The following is a 22,325-nucleotide window of genomic DNA, read 5'->3' on the forward strand; positions in this document are numbered from 1 at the left end:
GACCTGACACCCGCAGCCACAAAGGTGAGAGTGCTGAGGAGGGTGCTTTGGGGAACAGGAGCACCTCTGGGTTTGGCAGTTCAGGATGCGTGCGATTGATTGCAGGTATAAATTCGGTACGGGGCTCAGTAAGGTCTGGGAGTGAAGCTCGGTGTCCTCCCTGTGTTTTGAATGACAGCAGAAAGATTTGGGTATTTGTTTTCTGAATTTTAAGCATCACTGTAGTTAAGCAGATGATGTAACCATATGATTCTGAATTTAATTTCTAAAAAGGCAGTATATGATATAAAACAGCATCTGCAGTATATTCCATAGGCTAATCTGGCATTCAGTACAGCTAATAAATGGTTTGTGTTGCTGTTTAAAATTCTTTGCTGATGAGTTTGGCAAACAATTTCAGATGTAATCATTACCTGAGAGAGAAATTGAGAAGTATTGTTTTAATAACCATTTGCAGTGATATGATGAGAAGAAGGAAATTATTTTTCTTGATAGATTCTGATAGAAAAAGAGGAGCTTAGTGTGGTGTGGGTGTTTTTTTTCTTAATCACCATGAAAAATTCTTTCCCGTTAATCTGATGGATGGATTACAGTTTGTCCTTGCCTGGCCAGGTTGTATTTTCCATCAGAACTGGAGATTCTAACCCTCGTTATATCATTTCTGTAATGCAAATGGTTATGTATAGAAAGAGATTTAATTAATCCCCTGCTGGTCGGTGGATACCCTAAGGCAAACGTAGTCAGCAAAGGAAAAGAATTAAAACACAAGTGCACGGTACTAGGTCAATGAGCGCCAGTGGAGTTTCATCATCTGTGAAATATTAACTTATTAACTGGAATGTATTTACTGGTATAGCTGTAAAAATATTTGTCCATTGTCCCAACTGGTATGATAGAGAGCTGCCATGCAGGAAGCCAAGGTCACAGGCAACCTCAGGAATCACACTGGCTGCTCTGGCAAAGGTGTGAGGCATCCTGAAGGCAGCTGTGGTTCTCCCTTCAGTCTGAAAGGGCTGCATTTAAACTGCCATCAGTGCGGCTCCAGCATCCAACTTTGCCTGTGGGTCTGTGCCATATGTGCAGCTCCACATTGAAGGGCAAATTACGGGGTTGAGATCAAGTGACAATTGTGAGCGATGGGCTCCTGTTCTCTCCACACTTCTAGAACATCACGTATCAGTTTAAAGGATGTGGGTTGTCGCGTAGGTCAGTGAACAAATAGACTTTATTTCCATTCCATTTAGCGTGCGTATGTGCATACGGAAGATAGCACTCTTTCTGTTCTGTGAAACAATTATGTTTTATGGCAATTTTTGTGTACGAGGGGTCACTATAGAATATGTTTTCAGTATGTACGTAGAAAACCATGTACTATAGAAACCAAAAATTATAATGACCATATATAATGTTTTCTGTTTTGACTTCATGAACAATGATGGGGCTGGTGAGGATCTGTTGTGTTGTGAGATCAGAACTGTAGTGTGTTATTAGAGCATGATTTTATATCTGCATTATTTGAGATGATAAGATAGAGGGAAACAAATTTAAGGTACTGCTTTGAAGAAAGGGCTCAGAACCAGCTTTGATAAGTGCTATGGTGCTGTAGTTCTTTCCCAAAATTCATTTTTCGCTTCTTGTCTGCAAACCTGCTGCTGCTTTTGTCATGTGGAGCACAGGCTGCATGTTTAATAACTGTGCCTTGAAACATGGATCTGATACAAAAGATTAACTTTCAGAGCAGTCTGTTGCTGCCATTTGTGTGGGGTTGTGCAGGGTTTAATTTGCTTCTTATTTTTTTCTGACGTAGGATCTGTGAAAGAGGTTCATTGTTTCCACTTCCAGAATTTCCTGGTGAATAATGTGCAGCAGTCATTTAAAGTATGCAATGTTTAGTGTAAATCAAACATAAGACGTAAGCCTCTGTGTGAGGTTTGCTGTTACCCTACAGAGCAGATAGCAGGGAGGATGGCTGTGGGATGATGGAGGTGTCTGCAGGTAGGGGCAGCAGAAGTGCTGGGATGACAGGTGTGCCTTTGGGTGAGGCCATCCGAAATCCCGAGCATTCACAGCTTGTCCTCGTTGGAAAGGTGGTCAATGTGAACATAGCACTTCTGCATGAAGGGTTACAGCTGCACCCTGTAAATAGTGCTTCAGACCAAGCAGTTGCAGCTGAGCACTCTTCTAGGAGTTATGCTAGCTCTTTAAATGTGATTTATTTTGAAAGGCTGGGTGGATGTGTAATGGCATGCTCAGCTGTGGAGTGGGTGAGCGCCAGTCAAATCACACCTCCCTCATCTTTTAGTATCTGAAACATTTAATCTGCACAATAAAACTGATTCTGAGCAGTTTTCACTTTCAGAGGGTATTTGCGAAATGCTGTTGGACTTCTCAGTTATGTTTCAGTCATTTAATCAGCATTTTTGTAGTGCTGCTGCGTGTTTGAAATTATCCTATCATTTGTAGGACCCGCTCTTAATGGGTCCCACTGCGCACACAACTCCTAAGCCAGCATGAACTCCAGCTGAGCGTCTGCCCTGTGATCACATCCCCACTCAGGTGTTTGCTGGCACCGTGTCCCTTGGGGCTCTGCAGCTTTCAATGGGAGTGTCCTGAGATGGGCATCAGTTCTGCCTGCTGCCTGCTCCCTCCTTGCTTCCATCCGCAGCCATTGCGTGTTGCCTTTTTCTCTGAGATGGAACTTCTTTAGGTGACGCCAAAGAGGCAGAGCTCCTGGTTCTGCTGCTTGCTGCTATCTCCAGTGGCCATAGCACTGCTGAGTTAACTGGAAGCCTATTGATCCCACAGCCACGCGATGCTTGTCAGGGCTGAAAAGGATCACTGCATGGACAGGGCAGCAGTTCAGCTGCATTGAGATGTTATCTGCTTGTATGTTTCCTTCTTTATTTGGAAACTCAGTTGATGACAGATTTCGAAAGATGATTTCATGAACAATGCTCAAATCCTTCTTTTAACCTTGGGTGTGTTTGATCCTGAAATAGCTAATAGTGTAGGAAGCATTAAGGCTTTCATCATGTGAGTAAAACAAGTGTCCAGCAGAGGAAAGGAAGAGGTTTGGCTGCTGCTATTGCTGGATCATGATTCCTGCAGTAGTTTATGGCAGAATCTCAATGACAGGAAGTGTTAGAGCTCTTCTGCAGCCCTCGTGCCTGGAGCAAAGCAACGTGTGTGCCTCACATCTCAAAAAAGAGAAGATAGAAGAGATCTAAGGACCACTGCTTTCCTTTTCCAGCCAGTGCCATGACATGTCGGTGCTTCATATGTCTGTGTGGGCCAGTTCTGGGATGGATTGTTTTGGGAGAAGTAGATCATCATTTAGGTGGAGGAGGCACCTTTGTTCTGTTGGGTCTGCTGTACAGTGGGTTAATTGGTTGTACATAAATCGCTCACGTGGTGCAAGAGATGCATTACACATACAATCATAGAATCATTTGGGTTGGCAGGGAGCCTTGAGTCTCATCCAGTCCAACTCCCCTGCAATGAACTGGGACACCCACAGCTCCATCAGGTGCTCGGAGCCCAGTCCAACTTGACCCTGGGTGTCTCCAGGGATGGGGCATCCACCGCTTCTCTGGGCAGCCTGTGCCAGTGTATGTGTGTGTGTATATATGCATATACATTGCACACAAACGTGGAACAGTGCGAGGTATATGATAATTACACCCTACCTACTTACCTACTTGCATTGGCAAAGAGCACTCATTGATATGCAGACTTCACAGTTGGAAGCTTTTAATTCTTCCAAATAAATGAGAGCAGACGAAATACCTTTCCAGAATATAAAACATACAACCTGTTATAGATGCTCACGATTTATTATCTTACACTTGAAATGTTTTGATTAGATCTTGACAAGTTTGTCTGATGGCAGGAATTTATTCCTCGATGCTGGGAGCTGTCAGGTCTGCGAGAATTCGTACATGAAATCTGCTCAGTGCTGTGAAACAGTAATGAAATTCCAAACTTTAGAGAATTCATACTTGAAAATAATAAATGTATTTGTGCTTTCACTTGTTAGCTCCAGCAGCTGCAGCTCTCCCCTGAGCTCGGCTGGCTGCTGCCACCTGGCGGCCCCAGCCCTTAGAGGCTGCTCTGCTGCTGCTGAGAAATAAGGGAGGAATACAGAAACAAGTGAAATTAACTCTGCTTTTTAATTCTGTTTGTTTTCCAGAAGGAGCTCAGCCTCCCCCGAAGAGGAAGCTTGTAAGTAGAACTGTTCTTTATTCATTATGTGGTTTGATTTGAACGTGTATAGCATTCAGTTGTGGAAGCCATATAAATAGGCTGTCCTGTTTTCTCTGTCAGTGTTTTCAAGAATCTGTCAGGCACTTGGAAGCAGCCAGCTTGCATTTCTCTGAGGTTAAACTTCTATTCATTTCCTTACGTGTAGTAGGATAGTTAGCAGTAGCATAGGCTTGCTGCTAATGGTCAGCTGCAGCTGATCCTGCCATGGAAGGAGCGGCGGTGTTGAGTGTTACTTGCTGTGACATCCCCAGAACAATTCGGCTGCCATCTCTGGTTATTGATGTGCTTTGGACTGCTCTGATGACTGCTCTTCAGTCTGTGCTGGCAGAAATCTCTGTGCACAGATCCTGGGCCGTGCAGTCAGGTGCATGCAGAGCATTCTGTGTCAGAGACATTCCAACCAAGCAGCAGATGTTGGAATAAGCAGGCTTCTAAAATGAAGTTTAAATAAGTAACAGACTTCTAGTATTGTGGTGTTTAAAAAATCGTAGTGAATTAACAGTTACAGTAAGAGAATTAAGCTTCTGCTATGCTTACAGATTTACTGTGCAAGAGATGGCACTGTTGATTGCATTGTATGAAAGGGAAAGCATGTGAACTGGCTGCTGTTGCGCTGTGATTTGAAATGGCTTCCCATGCCACAGACATGAAGCTCACAAAAGCACATAACCTTTCTTCCTCGGGGTTTACTGAGAAATAACTTTGAACCACTTAATGCAAGCTCTCTCCTTTGTATAAGAGGAGAAAATGCTGTGTGGTGCCACTGATTCAGTCCTGAGCAATGCAGTGAAACAAAAGGCTTTTTTTAAATGGGATATGATCAAAACTTTTTATTTAGTTCACATGACAGCAGTCAACTGCTCAATGAGTCATGAAAATAAGAATGTGAAACTGTTAGTATTTGTATTTTTTTGCCAGCATTCCTTGAAGGCAAGTTTCACTACATTTGTTGGATGTGTAGGAATGGTGGTGCTGGTAAGTTGGAGATAGTGAAGGTTCTTTGAACATTTGGTGGAACAGAGAATTACCAGTAGGGTTTGTGTTTGTTTGTTTAACACAACATTATTTTTGTAGCAAAAACTGTGAGTTTGCAATTGAGGATGCCAGAGATTTTCCCTTCCTTCAAGCACGGTGATGGGCATGGCACAGAACTATTCATACATTTCCATTTGGAATACTTGAGATAGAAATGAAATCCTTCAAGTGTGTAATGTTTTATTTGATTGTGACTAAACAATGACTGTTTTATTTCTACACTGATTTAACACCTTCAGTTTTTATTACTTGATGTTAGTTTTCTGCCATCATAGCAATCTATGTCAAGACAACCCAGGTAATAAATTTAAAGCAAAAACTCGCAGCTACTGGTGAGACTAAAGCCTGGGAGGAATTGAAATGTGTTCAATTAGTTGCATTTGTTACGTAGTTGATTACTTGTATTTTCTGGAATTACAGATTCTGTTGTCAGTTCTACCAAATGACTTTTCTTTCCTTGAGAAGTGTAAGTGCTTAAGAACTCAGTGGTGCATTATGGCTTATGTATGTTTATGTTGATGCCATACTGATAAGTATATGGGATCACTGAAGAAGGTACTATGGAGCTGAGGCATCTGATTTGGATATCCCAATATCAGAGTGCTTACTTGATGTAAAATTAAAAAAAATAATAATCCACTGTTAGTCTTTAAATCAGGAATTAGAGAAGTTTTTATCAAGAACAGCAATAATAATAATGTATGTGTATATATATAGTATTTATGTTATATTTATAAATTTACTTATTCTGTCAAAAGGAGTGCCCTAAGAATGTGCACTGAGATATATACTGTAGGCAGTATATATCTCAGTTCTTCTGGAGGCTTTTCTTCCACCTGCATCAACTTACCAGCGAACACAATACGCAAAAATCAATGCATTCTGCAAAGGCACTGTACTGTGGCTGAGGAGTAGGGGTGGTTATGGATGTAGTGAGGCCCTGAGTCACTGGCTGTCGTTCACTGACTTTTGTTTGCTGGCAGGAGGGAAGCAGGAATTGACAGATGGATGAAGCCTCTGGCTCGGAGCCAGGAATCCTCAAGAGGTGCATCCATTTTCTGTACAGACTCCAGCCTTTGTCACAGTTCAGGGTCAACTGTGTTATACAGAAATATATAGCCACTCAGCATTTTCTCTGCTGGTCAGGAGGCTGGGGTGCATTAACTGCTGTAAAACAACAGCATCGTGGCAGCTAGTTATTATTTGCCAGCAAGCCAGAGGTAAAAGGAAGACTTGATTATTCACAGAATGGCTGAGGTGAGAAGGCATCTCCAGGATCACATGGCCCAACCCCTGCTCCAGCAGCAGTACCTACAGCAGCGTGCCCAGGCCCATGGCCAGATGGCTTCTGGAGGTCTCCCAAGATGGAGATTCAACAACCTCTCTGGGCAGCCTGTGCAGAGAAGTGCTTCCTCGTGTTCAGACAGAGCCTCCTGCGCTCCAGTTTGTGCTTGCTAGGTCATTGTGTTGGTTGACTGTTAAGTTAGAAAGGTTTTAGACTGAAATAGATTACTTGTCATTGTTGAATGGAGAAGGGAGAGCCCTCTCTGACAACACTTCTTAGTCTTTATCTGACTCGTTGCTTCATATTTGCCTTTGTCTGCGTTATTGACTCTATTTTTATGCAGGAACTGATTGTAGGCATGAATAATTGTTGCTTCCCTTCCTTGTGCTGAGGAAAAGAAGTGGAGTTATGTGTCTCAGTACTGAGAGCATGAGCAATTTTGCTGCCTAAAGAAGGTCTTGTATAGAAGTTGAACTAAAGGAGTGGTGGAATGGAGCGTGGGAAGTCTGTTATCTGCTCTTCCACGTCAGTAGAAGAGAACACAAGCTCACCGTAATGGCTTTGCCCTTGGAGGTCTGGCAGTCTAATCTTAAACAGAGAGTAAGTAGGCACCTGAAACAGGTGGGGGAGTTGTGTGCAGGGCATCATTAAGATAAATGGCTCAATTAATGAGATACCATTTTGTTGTCATTGTGGTTGAAGTCTGTGTGCTCCTATGGAGGGTTCAGTTCAGTACACTCAAAGAAATCTCACTCAGCTGAGTTGTATGTTGTAAAGAGGTTGAATAACACAAGTATTAGTAGAGGAAAGGGTAGTGGCATTCTGTCTCTAGTGTGGCTCAATAATCAGAGTTCAAAGTTTTCCTTGAATAAATTATGCATATAAATGTATTGGATATGTTGTTCTCGTATTTTGTTCACAAAAATAATTACCATTCATGAATATTGTCTTTAATATCTATCAAACAGCAAATGCCGAGTGATAGACCCAAACTTTCATCTCCTTCTTATTAGTGGAAGCGGGCCGTTACCCTGTTCTCTCCTTTCAGTGCTAGAGATTGTTTTTGTGCTGCTGCCTTCAGCTCCCAGGTGCTCTGGATGTGCACCTGCATCTGCAGTGCACCAGGGATGCTCCAGGCCTGGAAGGACAGAGGCTCGTGTCCGTGTGTGTGACGCAGTGCTGGGTGGTGGCTGTGGGGGTTCACTGTTGCTTACATTGCTGCCTTGGCTGCCCAGCGGTCACTGGATCTGGCTGGAGGTGCATTGGGACCAACCAACCAGTTTCCTGTTTGCTGTCTCAGTATTAATGAACGCAGTTGTTCATAACACAAACTTTATTGACATGTTCAGGTTTTTCATGAACTTTGTGAGTTTGTTTGAACTCCCCATGTTTTCTTGGGCAGTTGACCAGCTTGGATTGCTGTAATCTTTGCAATGTCTCAAGGTAATGTTTTATTAGAAAGAAAATACCATTTTTCCAAATTGTATCTAAATTTGAAAAGAGTAATTTCCTCTGCAAACTAAATTTGCAACACCAGCTTTTAATTTCAGATGCAAATTTTGGTAGTAGTTCTTCCCTGCTGTCAGACATCTGTACCAAACGTACCTTTATAGTGCATGTCTGGGGGAGAATGAGCCTGGAGACATAAGAAACATTAAAAATAATGATTATCCAGAGTATATTCAGTAAAAACAGGGTTTTTTTTCACCCCAAAATAGCATAATTTGATGGCTGTAAAGATTTCAGAAATGCTGGCCTTGTTGTGTGAGATTAATTACAGTTAGATATGGGGAGGGGGGGGGGGTGGGACAACAGTAAAAGATTTGAATAATCGAGATATTACCAACTGCTGTTTTGATGGTGGTAGGTGCTGACAGGAGATGGTATGAACCGTGAAGTTGTATGTCTGTCTGTATGAAATATGGTGAGCAAGATAACCATCTATGATAAAGACACGTGCCAGGCTCTTAGTGTGGACTTTATGCCTTTCAATGTATTTTAAAGGGAATATTCCCCCCACTCAAAGGTATGAACCTCTGCAGCCCTAGGAGCTTCGCAGGGTATTTCATTAAATAACAGTTTACCTTATCCCTGGCTTCTTGACAAAATAACACTTAAACACACCAAGGCATCTCTTGGGAGGATGTTCCGGATGCCAGTTTATATTGGCCTCTACTTCTGTTCTTTTTAAACTGTAATGCTTAGACCTTGGAAATAACAAATTTGATGGCAGGAATAAAAAACGTGAGCTTTAGTGCTGCCTGATGTCTTTATCCTGTTCGGCCCAAGTGCTTTATCTACAGAGGAGTGGAGGACATTTGGTTGCTGCCCATCTCGGAGGGTGGGTGTTTCTGCTGGGGGTCTGTGCTGGGCCTCAATGCAGAGAAGCCAAAGGAGAAAGGAGCAGTTCTGGGAAAGGGTGAGAAGTTCTGCTGTGCTTGTGCCCTGGCTTGGGTCTGGAAGCAGCGTAAGGGATGGTGCCTTCCTGAGCGCTTCCTGCTGTGATATTTTTGTAGCTGGGGAGGCGGCATGCACTGCCTGCTCCATCCTTCTGCATGGGGCACGGGCTGCAAAAATAACCCAGAGCTCTCAGCTGTCCGTGGGGCTGGCCCTGAGGGAGGGATCTGCCGAGTCCTTCCTGCGGGGTTCTGTGGGATGCTGCTGCTTGTACCCGAGGCTTTAAGAGTGGTTTGGGAGCATTGTTCTTGTCAAAGAAGCAGAGCCCCCCCCCAAGAAGGGATGCACTCCAGGCACCCCGGGCTAGTGGTCTGTGTTCCTGATGGGACTGGACTGCAGGGGCTCGATCTGTGCCTGCCACTGCCTGCAGATAAGGGCTGTAATTGGGAATCTGCTGTGATTGATGACAGCTTGTGACAGCAGCAGCTTCCTATGCCTAAATATGGGTTTCAAGAAAATTGGCATAACGCTTTAAAATCTACCAAAGATACATATTTGGAAATTTTATTTGGAAAGCTGACTTCTTACAGAGGACGCTTTTTAGGAGTAGTTGACTTTAGAAGATAGATGCTTTCCGCAGTACATGACACTGCTGTAGAGCTGATAGCAGCCACCATCTGCACACGGAGTGCCGGCGTGCGCGGTGCAGGGGAGCACTGTGCCCTGCTGAAGGACATACATCCCTGTGCCCTGCTGCTCCTGGGTCAGTGCTGGCAGCCATGGGAGCTGCAGCTGAACAGAGCCGCACGGGGACTGTTTGAGTACAGAGTCGTGCACGTGCTGAAGGGGGTTGATTCTGATGGGACAGGTTCATATGTTTGCTCGCCAGCAGAGAACAGCTGCTCTTTGCACCGCGGATGACTCTGCAAAGGCTGTGGGTGCACGTGGGGACTCTGTTCCTATCGCGGTGTGAGTCTGCAAGCTGGCATGTGGGATTTGTGCCAACACCCTTTGGAGTGTGCCTTCACGTCGTGCCTGCCATGTGATTTGGGGAGAGCTGCCCCATGCAGTCCGGGAGAAGTTTGGTGATTTGCTGAGCACCAAATTGGGCTTGCTGCTGTCAGCCCAGCAGCTCAGGTCGGCGTGTGTCTGACTCTCCTGTGCCTTCCTGTCGTAAACCAGTGGGCTTTGTTGCCTTTCTCTGGATCGATCGATTCACAGAAGATTTTTTTTTTAATAATTACATGTTGGATGTGAGCCATGTGACTAATCTGGACTGCTACTGAACTCCTGAGGTCTCTGTGGCACTGGGGCACACGCAGCACTCGGGATCGCACTGAGCGCTTGTGCCCTGCGCTCTTCTCCTTGAAGCCTCTGGCTGGGGGCAGAACCACAGAGCACCGCGATGAAGCGGAGGAAGCAGAGGCTGGGAGCCCCGTCGCTGCGGATCCAGTAAGGGCTGCTGTGAGAAATGAGTTGCACTTAAACATTTCAAGTGGAGATGGTGAAGAAGATAAGGCAGGGTGTTCTGTGCTAAGAAACGTTGCTTTTTGTTGCTAAAATTTATCCATCTTGCTTATTTCGCTATATGCAAAATTTCACTTTGAGAATTTTATTCACTTTGAGCATTTTATTTCTGTATACCATGTACCACAAAGTATAGCCAGAAAAAAAGAGCAGTATTTAAGTGTTTATGTACATTGTGCACTGTGTTTAAGTTTTGCACCTGGTGTTGATTAATGTAGTGCAGCTAAATGTTCGGAACTCTCTTTCTAATTAGATCGCTCTTCCAAACCTAATAAGTACTTCAAAGAAAGCTGTCGCAGGGCTCTAATCTAGAGAAATTTTTGCTACCTTTGTTGTCTTCTTAAACTAAGGCGACATATGAAAACTTCGAAATTTGAAGGGAAAAAAAATAATTATTATTAAAAAAAAAAATTGACATTGTCACGTGCTATTTCTACAAATTAAAATGAATGCTTTTCAATACTTTACAAGCACTTTGAAATCTACTGGTGAGAGTGGCAGTTTATTGATAGCGACGTTATTATTCCCATGGGTTATGGGAAGGAAGTCATCTATTTAGTGCTGTGTGTGTAAGCAGCAGGGCTAATGGAGCTGCCCAGGGATGGGAGGAGCGGGCAGGAGGTGGCTTAACCTCAGTCTGCAGCCTGCAGAGCCCACCAGCTGTTTAAGCAGAGATTGCTCCTGGGGAAGTTTGCCTGTACCTAAAGGTTGCTGACTGATAACAACTATTCGGATTCAGTAGGGAGTTAAAAGCACTGAACATTCACAGCAAACGTGCTCGGCTCCAGGACTTCTCATGGAGAATGTCTGAATGCCCAACAAAAGCTGGAGCACGTCCCAGATTTCCTTCTTGCTAGGCGATATGTCTAAGGACAGCAAATAGAAACTTCCTTCATCCCTCAGTGATAGTTGTAACCATATGGCAGCACCGGTTTGTTCTAACGCTGGAGCACACTGAGCGCTGCCCAGCACTGCCCACATTTCAAAAAGGAAAAGGCCAAACGTACAGTGATAGCAGAGAGCAGCTGTGGCTGGTACTCTGTGTGCTGTGCTCCCTTGTGCAGGAGGGATTGCATGGTTTTGAGGAGGAGGTAGTAGAGAACTTGCATTTTTCTAGTAATGAGCACAGGTGAATCGTAACACTGAATTCCACTGTTTAGATATTAAATGTTTAATAACAGTTCTTTTGTAACTTTACTTGATTGTGTGTAGTTACACACAGTTATGTGCAAAAAAAAACCCCACATATTCCAACCAGCGATGATTTATTTTTGGGTTAAACTGAAGGTTCCATTTGGATTCCCTACACTGAAGAGTTAAGAGTGGTTGTATCGCTGCTTATGAAAGAAAACAGGTTAGAAGCAAGGTAGCAAGTTGTATAAATTTCCCAGACTAAAGCACTTAGTTTCATTATCGTCAGTTACCCCCATGAGGGGTCCAGCTGAGCGGCCATTCCACACTGCCCTAACACCAGGTGACAGCCATCCTGTCCCGATCTTACGGCCGATATGTTCGCCGTGTAAGGATTCAACACAGGAACAAATGCAGTATATTGTTGCCTTTTTTCAGATAACTGAGAGTTCAAAACATGTTATCTTGTCACTTTATGGGAATCTGGGCAGAAGGCTCTCATCATTTAAGTGTATTTCACAATACTTTTTTTGGTTAACCAGGATTTCTTTATAATATCAATATTTGTAAGGTAACTTTTCCTTTATTTCCAGTGAAGGACATCTCATCGTGTGTAGTTCAATAAAGTAGGTCTTAAAGCTTTTTCATGTTGATGCAGAAGTCTGTTTGCAGCTTCCTGAAAAGCAGCTACTTAGTGAAATGTTCTGTGCTCTCTGCTTACAGGAATACTTGTTGGCTGCTAACTCTGGGCACGGTGTAATAGTTCAGTTTGCAGTACAGTTTGCAGAACTGGGCACAGAGCTGGGGATCGGCCTTCTTAGCTGCAATCCTAATGCTGCTGTGGCTGTGCTGTGAACGAGTCACGTAACCTCTCTGTGCCTCAGTTTCTCCAGTGCTCAGTTAGAATAAACTCATTTTGCAGTGCTGCTCTCAGGCTTAACTAGCTGTTTTAAAACATTGTCAGTGCTAAACGTCCTCAAGGTAATGGTTGTGTAATTCATGTTTTCACTGTTGACTGTTTCTATCGTTGCCATAGCTGTGCTGTAGAACCACGGCTCCCAGATTGCAGCCTACAAAGGCTGTGCTGCAAATGGCCCGTGTCTGTCACTGGTGCCATTGCCATCTTGGTTGATTTTTTCCCAGCTAAAATTTGACGTTAACAGAGCGGACAGCAGTGTGTGATCCAGAAAACCTGGGAATCACTCAAAACCAGGATTTGGGTAATTCCAGATCAGAAGATCTTCGTAGTGGAAAATAATATGGATTAGATACTATGTATTGACTGACAAGTACATTTTGGTTTGGATGACAGTTGGCTGACTGAGTTTATTATACTGATAGATAGAAGATAGAACATGTGTTTTGAAAGTCTTATTTTTTCTCTTCCTTTTTATTGATGTGATAAACAGAAGATGTGGTATTGACCCTGATTTATTTTCTTTTCTACCGTGGCACCTTGTCAGAATCTCCTCTCCTTTGTACTCCCACTGCCGAGGAAGTGATGTTCATCAGCACACGTTCTCTCCTACATCTGCTCCAGGTCTGCAGCACCTTAAATTCCCATTTAGTGCTGACTGTGCACTTGTCACTTCTCCTCTTGTATTTTACCTGAACTCACAAGCCCAGAGCAATCCGTCTAGCCCATGCTACAGCCATCCATTTCAGTGGAGGTAAGGAGAGGTATCAACTAGGAATTTCTAACCGTTTGGTGTTGCTGTAATCACTTACAAACTTAACAGCTTTTTTGTTTGAGAAAATAAAACCTAACAGAAGGGCAGAGCCTGTTGATGTGTAATTTGCTTTCAGCCTTGTAGCGTATAGGTTTACGTTGCATTTCTACACATTTTTTAATTAATTTGTAGTTCAAGGCCAGAAGATAAAATGAATGGAGCCCTGTCTGCCTGAGTGTGCACGCAATTTCCTGAGTGTACCTTTTGCTGCCTTACATGTGCCTCTTCAGCTTGTGTGAAACAGCAGAGGAACCCCCACAGGTATCACTGATGTCAAGAAAAGCAACCTCAAAATGCAGCAGCCTGGAGTGTGGCCCTTAAGAAGCCCTGCCTGGAGACGTGGGTCTGTGCTAACCTACTGCACTCTGTTCTGTTCACTGTAAATCTTTGTTAGCTTCTATGAGAAGTCAGCACTCTGAGGTCTATCTGCAGTACAATGTCTGAAGAGGATAATGAGTGAAATGAATCCTGCTGTGTCAGTAAACTTAAATATGGGTAAGGAGTTTGTAAACTGGGGGAAAAAAAAAAAGGCCGAAACAATTCAGTTTATATTGAGGTGCTTGGGAGCTTGGCTGACGTGTTTCACATTCGGGATTAGCTCTTGCTCTATACTGTGCTGTTACAGGACGTGCAAGACCCCCGTGGAAACTTCTGGCTCCCTTACTAATGATACCTAGTGGGATTGCCCCAGACAAAGGCTAACATGATCTAGAGATCTTTGTGTGTGCAATTATGAAATTGGAGCTAAGTGGTACCTGCTTAAAACTTGAGCCAGCAGAGAGCTGGTTTTGAAGCTCACATACTGCGCTGTGGAGGTAGCTGGTCAAATTTCAGCTGCTCATCAGGTGGTAATGCAATAGCCTCTAAACCTAGCCTGTTATTTCAGAGGGAGAATGCTCCTGCTGGCTGGCTCTGGGAGGAGTAACAAGAAAATGTGAAGTTCAGCTATTTTAAGCATCTGTCCCTCTAATGGAGAGAAATGTATATTGCATCTGTTGGGTGAAAGTGGGGCTGTCAGCAAAGGATAGAGACGTTGTTCATGTCTGTTCTTGGCTCGTTGTGCACTGCCATGAGGAGAGGTGGCTGCCCACCCTGCTGCTGTTACAGAATGGGAGCAGCTCTCCATGCTGTTCTGGAAGCAGTGATGGAAGAGTTCTCTTATTGTTTTAATGTCATTGTCACCAATATGATTGGGAATGAATTCTTGTTACATAAAAGCTGTTGGCAGTTCCTTCGTAAGGGTGCTTAAAGGTGGCTGAATGCTGTTTAGAATTGAGGCTAATTAACAGTCTGGTAATAAGTAATTAAATTAGATTATTAAAATAGGTCGAGAACTGCTCCTTCTGTGAGGATATATAATGATTATTTATTGATTCCTAAAGCCTTTTTGGTGCTTACTGCTCTTTTTCCTCCAAGTGCTCAACTCTTCAGGCTTCTGGCATGGATCAATGTTATCATTAAGAATAATTCATAGAAAAATCACAGTATCAAGTTATATTTCACTGTTACTATGGTCTCTTCTTGTTGGTAATATTTTTCACATATGGGGACCTTCCAGCCATCTGCTCTTTAAATGATGAGTGGTTGATGATTCACAGAGACATGGCTCTGTGTAAGAGCTTAGGTCTTCTATAATAACTTTTTATTTTTGTCCTTGTTGCTTTCACCTGTGCAGCTCTTGATCCAGCTTTATCCTGCCTTTGTTTGTTGTAGTTCTGTTTACTTGGTTACAGTGCCTGTGATAGCCATTGCTGCTTGCTTGGAGCAAAGGTTCATCCTGGCAAGTTATTGCTGTCATTGATCTGCACAGCTTAACACCCCCAGGTTAGCCAGGCAGTGGCTCATTTCCATCTCTGTGCAAATAATACTGGGAACTAGTGGAAAATGTAACTGAAAGGTGTATGGCTTCATGTTAAATGTTCTTATTTTTTACCATCATATTGCATTTGCAAGTAGCCGTATAGTTTTCCCCTCTTTGTGTGGCACCTTTGATGTTTCTACGTGGACAAATGAACAATTGTTAGTTCATTTAGCATGTCAGTTGGCATGGAAGTGGCTTCCTGGCTTCAGGAAGAATCAATTGAGCTGAGAACAGAAGTACTTGATACGCATAGCCTTTGGACAACTGAAAATAATGTAAAGCTTTTAAAGAGTAAAGGATGTGAAAGTGGCATGATTACAATACAAATAAATAGATGGTAGATGAAGTAAGACTGCTATTGTTGAGGCAGTCGTGGGTTGGAATTCAGATCATGTGTCTTTAGGAAGAAAAGGGAATGGTGTCCAAAACTGAACTGAAACTGTGGGCCTCGTGTTTGCATTCTGCCTTGTGCTCATTTAGGGGTAGCCAGGAAGTCTAGATAACCGTGTTTCTCAGCTTGTCTTCTTTATGAGTTGGTGAGTCTTTGTGCACTCACAGTAGCCTTTTAGTTCAATCTAAAGGTGGATTTACTGCAGTTCTTGATACTGAGTTGCTTTCAAGATGCAGTGAATTTAATTGTTCTTGGAGGTGAGGAGCCTTGAGACTCAAGCAGCACGCGCTTCCCTCCGTTCTGAGGAGCACTGCACCCTGTAAATTCCTCAGCAAGAGAGAAGTTACTTTCAGTACTTCCAGAAAGGGCCTCGTTGGGCTGTGGTGCCCTGGTTCTGCTACTTGGCTCTGCAGGTGAGGTGGAATCTCAGTGGAAATTTCATTATCCTTTATCAAGGAAAGAGGTGGATTCCACTGTATTACTCCAGGGACGCTTTCTTGGGCTATTTTGACTTCGTGAGCTCATGCCAACTGTGGTACATGTTCTTACAGAGCTACATAGTTGAGATTGCTCTTCTTTTCATTGAGACATTTTAGCCTTATCATGTTTTGTTGAGGCATTTTAGCCTTTCTAAAGTTTATTGATAATAGCTATTGATTTTTTATAACTCTGAGGAATAGTTTTAAAGATTTTTGTTTGTAGCCTATGCAAGATGTGGTCACCATCTCATATCCTTGCTGTAACACATGAAGCAAAACAGGAAACCTAACTTTGCTCCAGAACACTTCATTTCTGAGCCTGCCTTGATGTAAAGCCTTTCTTGTGTAGGCTGTCACAGGGCTGAGGACACAGCCGGGTCTGAGGGTCGCATGTAGCACAGCGAGCCCTCAGCTCAGCTGCACCCACCTTGCTGAGGCTCCTGGGGACCGGATGTCTCTCTTCTTTAAAATGTCTCTGTGCCTCTTGATGAGGGTTGAGTAACTAAAGACCCCCATCGCTGTAATTTCATTGTCACAGAGTTTCTTAGAAAAACAATTTCTACAACAGTGATAGGAAGCTGTTGGTTTGAGGAGTGCATGCGCTTTACAACAACAGGGCAGCACCTGCAAACAGAAGTTCTGTTTTTCTAGGTAAGGTGAAAAACATTTCAGAATTCAAATTTGATGAGATTCTTAACGTTTTAGTTTTGAAATACCTCAAGGTGTGTCAAGAATTGGTGATAAGTTTCTTTTCTCTACTTAAACTTCATCTTAGTTTAAAGTCACTGATACAGCTTCTTGGTACGTTTGTTTTAGTTAGTATCCTATTTGACAAATGTCTGAGCATTAATGAAAAGGGCTGTGTTCAGCTGCAATGACATTTGGGAATTGTTCTGGTTTGGCAATAGGTTACACCTTCCTGGATTAGTGCTTGATTTGTGCAGGTTCTGTTTTCCTAACTGTGCTAAATAACGGGTCAGCATTTACTGCATAGCAGCGTAAGGAAGCGGTGTAGATGAGAACTCAGTAACAAGTAATGGAACAACTCTGTGGCTGTGTGATGATGCCTTATATGAAATGGTGAATTCTGAGTTTATCATCTTTTTGCAGCTGGACTGTAATGCACACCTCACTTTTAATGAATGAGTTTCCCAGAGTTCGTTTATTTTTAATAAATAAACTTTTAAAACGTATTTTCTTTTGTACCAGTTGTTATTCTTGGAAGTAGCAGATGGAGACTGAGACTACAAGCAGGAGATGGCGACTTTGGGGAGTCTTGTGCCTTGTATTGAAGGAGTTCACGTACCTTGCCAGTAGCTCCGTAGCCTTGTTGGCTTACACCAGTGTGCAGCCGAGAGCTGAACTGGGAAACTGGTGATTCTGGCAGGTTGTCACACGCTGCACGGTGATGTTGGTAACAGCATCAGCAACTTGGTAAAGCTGTAGGGTCTGAGATACAGGCTGTGAGTGCCCCAGTGAAACCCGTGCATTTTCTGCCCTGTCATTTAACCACACACGGTTGCTCTCTCCTCTTGCACCCTGGGGGTTGTGTTGTGGGTGTCCATGCAGGAGGTGCTCACTTGACCTTACCATCCTCAGGGGCAGCATTATGCAATTTTTTCCATGTTGGGCTGCATAATTTTTTCATGCAGAGGCACTGTAAATGCTGAAGTCCCCACGTCCCCCCTGGGGCTGCAGCAGTGGAAGCGTTAAAGCCCAGGCTCGGAGCAGGAGGTGTGAATTCCTTGCTGCAGGCTGCCTTCTGCAACCACTGAGGAAGCACCAGCTGCAGGTCTGTGAGGCCAGAAGCTCTGGGAGGGGAGCACGTCCCTCTGCCTTGGCGAGCTAGAGTGAATTTCACTGATAAGCTGAGTGATTCGTACCTGTTGTTTGTGACTGTGCTATGAGGTGACCAGGCACTACTTCTGGCTTTGTCTTGGAAACCTTCGAGTGTGCAAACAGGCTCACAGTGCTAACAGAGAAGTACTAATCCCCAGCACCCAGTGCCAATATAACAGACCTGAATCAGGCAGGAGCAGTGATTGCATGACACAGCTGCTTGCGTTTGCACAGGATTTCTTCTCAGAAGGAGCAGTGATGCAGTGACACAGCTGCCCAGGGAGGTGGTAGGGTCACCTGGAGGTGCTCCAGAACCATGGAGATGTGGCACTGAGGAATGTGGTCAGCAGGCATGGTGGGGTGGGGTTGGACTGGCTGATCTTGGAAGTCTGTTCCAACCTTAATGAGTCTGTGATTCTGTATTCTTTTTTCAGTCTCTCTCTTCTCCTATCGGTGTTTTTTTTTTTCATCTAAAATATGTTTATCGTTGTCTGCCAGATTCTCCTGCAGTCCCATCTCCCCATATCTCCTAAAATTTTGCTGCTTTGGCCAGTGTTTATTCTTCTGTCATTCAATCCCTGATGTGGTACTTGAGAGTGCAATCTTCTAGCCTAGTTTACATTACACTGTCAGTATGAATTATTAATGTCCTAAAATAAAATCTTCGAACCATAATCTTTGCAGTGGTGAAAAAGCTCCATGTGCTTCGTGTTCCTTCATGCCCTGCCCTTGCCTTGCTTTGGAGCCTTGTCCGTGGGGCAGGGATGTCACTGACCCGTGGTCAGGAGGGCATCGGAGCAGAGCCACCTCTCTGGGTTGGAACAGGGATTTGTTTGCATTTTAAAAAAAGGAAGGGAAAGAAGTTATGGAAGCAGTACTTGGGTTCTTTTAGAAAACCACCCAATCTTCCACGTGAATCACCACAAACGTTTAGTGGAAGCATTCCTTTAAGTCACAAGTGTCAGCATTTCGCTCGCAGAGAACTCGCGATTAGTTTGGACAAAATGGAGTTGGTTGCAGCTGCACCCTTGGCATGGAGGAGCTGCCCTGGGGACGTGTCCCAGCCTGCAGCCTGGGTCCGCGCGCAGCCTCCTGGCACCGCCATGGAGCGCAGCACCGGGACCTGTCGCTTCTGCAACTTCTCCCTCCTGCTTAGGAGTAAGGGCAGCCGCAGGACGCCGCCGTCCACTGTGTGCGTACTGCTGCTGTAAGTGACCGCTGCTGGAAGGACTTCGCTTTGTCGTTTCGCAAGTCATGTTTGCTCTGCGGAAAGTGCCTTCTGTGGGCAAGCAGGTGGTGCTCCTTTACGGGTGTGATCAGTAGTTGTGTAACAGTATTTGAAGAGCTGAAAATATTACTTGGGTTTATTTCTAGTTTCATTTTTATGGGTAGCACAGAAGCCCACGTTTGTATCAAAAGTCCAGAAGGTGTTTGTTTTTTTTTGTCTACCAGGTCTGCACAGTGCTTGCTTTGCTGGTCAGAGCCCGGGGAACAAGTAAGGAAATGTGAGATGGAGATACTTCTTTAGCTATATTTTCTTTTTTCCTTAGATCTGAGATATTTTAAAGGTCGGTTGGTGAAGGGAGGGGGGCTATATTTGTTTTAAAAGTGTCTGAGCAGTGCTCTTATATACTTGTGTTGTATTTTTACTAATTGTATCGTTTGTTTATGCCATTTTGTAATGTGCTACAATACAGTACAATAAAATCTAGAATTGCAAAATTTTAAATACTGTTTGCAGTATTTTGAAATGAGATTTTCATTGGAGGCTGCAGAAGTCATTGAGTTCCATATCTGTCTGTTCTGCACTTCATTTCCAAGCGAGGAATTAACCCTGGACAAATTTATTGCAAGTTATTAAATCTGTCTCAGTGTTTCAAACTTCTGACATGTATGGCCCTATTTACTTTTGTTTTTACATACCTATATAAATAAATATGTATCAAGTGAGGTTCTAAATATTGTGTAAATTTTAAGAAATGTTGCTTTACTAATATATCACCTTTGTGGGTTCCCCAGAGTTACTGTAAACCAGCTTATAGAGATGTATTGATCTGTAATTATACAGAAATCAGTGTTCCATGCTTGTTCTTGTGTTCATCTGCCTTGCACATTGTGCATTTCTCAGAGGCTCGCGACCTCGAGTAGTTTGTTTGCCTGCTGGTAGGTGATATGTTATCACTGCTTTCCCAGACTTTCAGATTAAAGCTAAGCTTTTGCTGTGAAGATAGATATTATTCCAAAGGAATAACTAAAATAGGGACCGATTTCTGTTAAAAATTCATGGCCAAATTAGGATGCAGTTCTGCCTTAGAACTGGGTGAACTTTTTATCCTTTCTTTTTTTCCTATACCAGTACTCATGATGTTCCCTCGCATGGTTTTGATTTCTCATGTATCATCTGCACCATGGCTTATTTTGTAAAGTCTATTCTTATCCCATGCTCTAACTTCATTAAGAATTTATGCTTGAAAATGTAAAATTCATCCTCTTAGTCTGTTCGCTGCATTAGCATTCCCCTTGCTCCCAGAATAACTCTTCCTAGCCAACATCCTACAAAATAAGCCTTTTGTTTCAGAAAAGCCATGGTAAATGCGAGGGCTTTACAGTATCCTTACCCTTTGAGCCTCAGTGTGTTAAACAAGCAGCGAGGAAATGAGCTGCAGGGTGGAAGTGCTGGCACTGAACAACAGATAGGTGGATCTGTACCCAGAAACAAATCAGGTGGTAGCACTGCGTTGGGAGTTCAGGCTTGATTTGCCTCTGCGTGATGTGCAGCCCAAAGGAGCAGCTCTCCTTCAGGCTGGCTGCCAGCCGTGCTGTGTTGGTCTTTGTCCTTTGTGGGCATGGCTTGTGGGTGGTGCTTTGGTGGTTGGACTGGATGATCTTAGTGGTCTTTTCCAACCTTAATGATTCTGGGATTTGATATGATGCTGCGGGGGATGTGTTACATGTTGGGCTCTTGTGTAAGTGATGGGAGCCCTGTTTGATATTGGAAGCTGATGGCTGTGGTCTTGAGTAACAAAATCTGTCTGATTCACCCACTTATATAGCTATGTTGTTTCCCCATCCTTACCATTTGCTTCTTTCACTTACCCAGGTTGTGTTGTCTCTGGTTCTAACCAACCACTTCACCCCTCCATCCCTACACAGCACAAAGTACCTTTGTTGCTGCATTTTCTCTTAATTTGTCCTTTCAATTCTGTACTGTAGTTTCCCCATAAAGTAGAGGATAGCAAACACCTGCTTTACAAATCTGCTCTGCTGAGGTCTTTTTGGAATGGTTTATGGCAGCATCTGTCAAGGGCAGATATACAAGACCCCATTGGGCAGGGAATCAGTGCTGGAGGAGCTCTGCAGAGAACAGGCAGAGATGTTGGTGCTGAGCTGCTTAGTGGAGGGGCTGACATGAAGATGCCAGGGTACAGCGTGATGGGTTTGGTTGGGCTTGATGATCTTAGAGGTCTTTTCCAACCTTAATGATTCTGTGATTCCTGTTTGCAAATATGGTTGCACAGTTAATTCAGTAACAGAGTCTTACAGGTTAGAAATAAATGTTTTAAGCACATCTTTTAAGTGCATCATGATAAATTATTCATGATTAAGATGATAAAATGCCACGGTGGCAACAGGAAGATCAATTTGTGTTTTCTTCTGACTGAGTTTTCGCTGGCAGAGAGAGGGGAAAATCTTTGCAAGAGGGTTTGGAGGTCAGAACAGAACTGAGGTGCTCAGTGGTCACCAGGTGTCTTCAAGAACATTTTGGATAAAACAAGAGGAGGTTTCTGTCTAAAAATGAAGTTTTCAAAACCAATGCTCAGTATCGTTATTTTCCAAGTGGCTCCTCGTTTCTTATGGCATTTGAATTGCATGTTGAGGGTGCATTTGATTAAATAAGATAACTGACATTTGAATCATACATGAAGAAAACAGCCTAGGAAAAGAATGCTAGTTCTAGTAACGCATTTAAAGAGACTAATTGACCTTTCCATGGCATTTGAGCCCACTCATCAATTTGCTGAGCTGGAAATCGCATTAAATGAATGTTTTATTGCAATAGCCAATATCTTGCTAATGCAGTTTGTGACTGGAGTAAGGAATTCTAGCAAATTAGAAAGTGGTATTTTTGTTAATAGGAATCCAAAGAGAGAATCTGAATAAACATTTGTAGAATTTGGGGCACAATTAAGTTTGTGTTTTGGTAAAAAGTCTTCGTTATCAATCTTTAACGGTGCTTTAACAGGCCTGCTGCTGTGCTGGGACACTGAAATGCATTAGCTAGCATTTCAGGCTATTGCTATGATGACAACCCCAGTTAGTTCAGTAACAGCGCCAGATTAAAGTTACATGAGAAGCTGGCAGCTTTTATTCTGGTATATGGGCGTAC

At 43.4% G+C, this 22,325-nt stretch overlaps 1 protein-coding gene across 10 annotated transcripts in view; it reads left to right on the forward strand.

Moving 5' to 3' along the window:
- The window catches only part of MAST2 (microtubule associated serine/threonine kinase 2), a 187,017-nt gene that overhangs the window by 88,321 nt on the left and 76,371 nt on the right, over window positions 1-22,325 (forward strand). For 5 of the 10 annotated variants that reach the window (XM_042873336.1, XM_042873334.1, XM_042873335.1 and 2 more), the window contains 2 exons: window positions 4,190-4,221; window positions 13,102-13,308. In XM_042873336.1, coding sequence (XP_042729270.1) covers window positions 4,190-4,221; window positions 13,102-13,308 — 239 coding nt within the window. Of the gene's footprint in view, window positions 1-4,189; window positions 4,222-10,299; window positions 10,433-12,231; window positions 12,265-13,101; window positions 13,309-22,325 lie in introns of those variants that run through there. The other 5 variants (XM_042873337.1, XM_042873338.1, XM_042873342.1 and 2 more) reach the window with 3 other exon arrangements.

The sequence above is a fragment of the Lagopus leucura genome, unplaced genomic scaffold (genome assembly GCF_019238085.1).
Source record: "Lagopus leucura isolate 7727_CA_CO unplaced genomic scaffold, USGS_WTPT01 Super-Scaffold_100009, whole genome shotgun sequence".
NCBI lineage: Eukaryota > Metazoa > Chordata > Aves > Galliformes > Phasianidae > Lagopus > Lagopus leucura.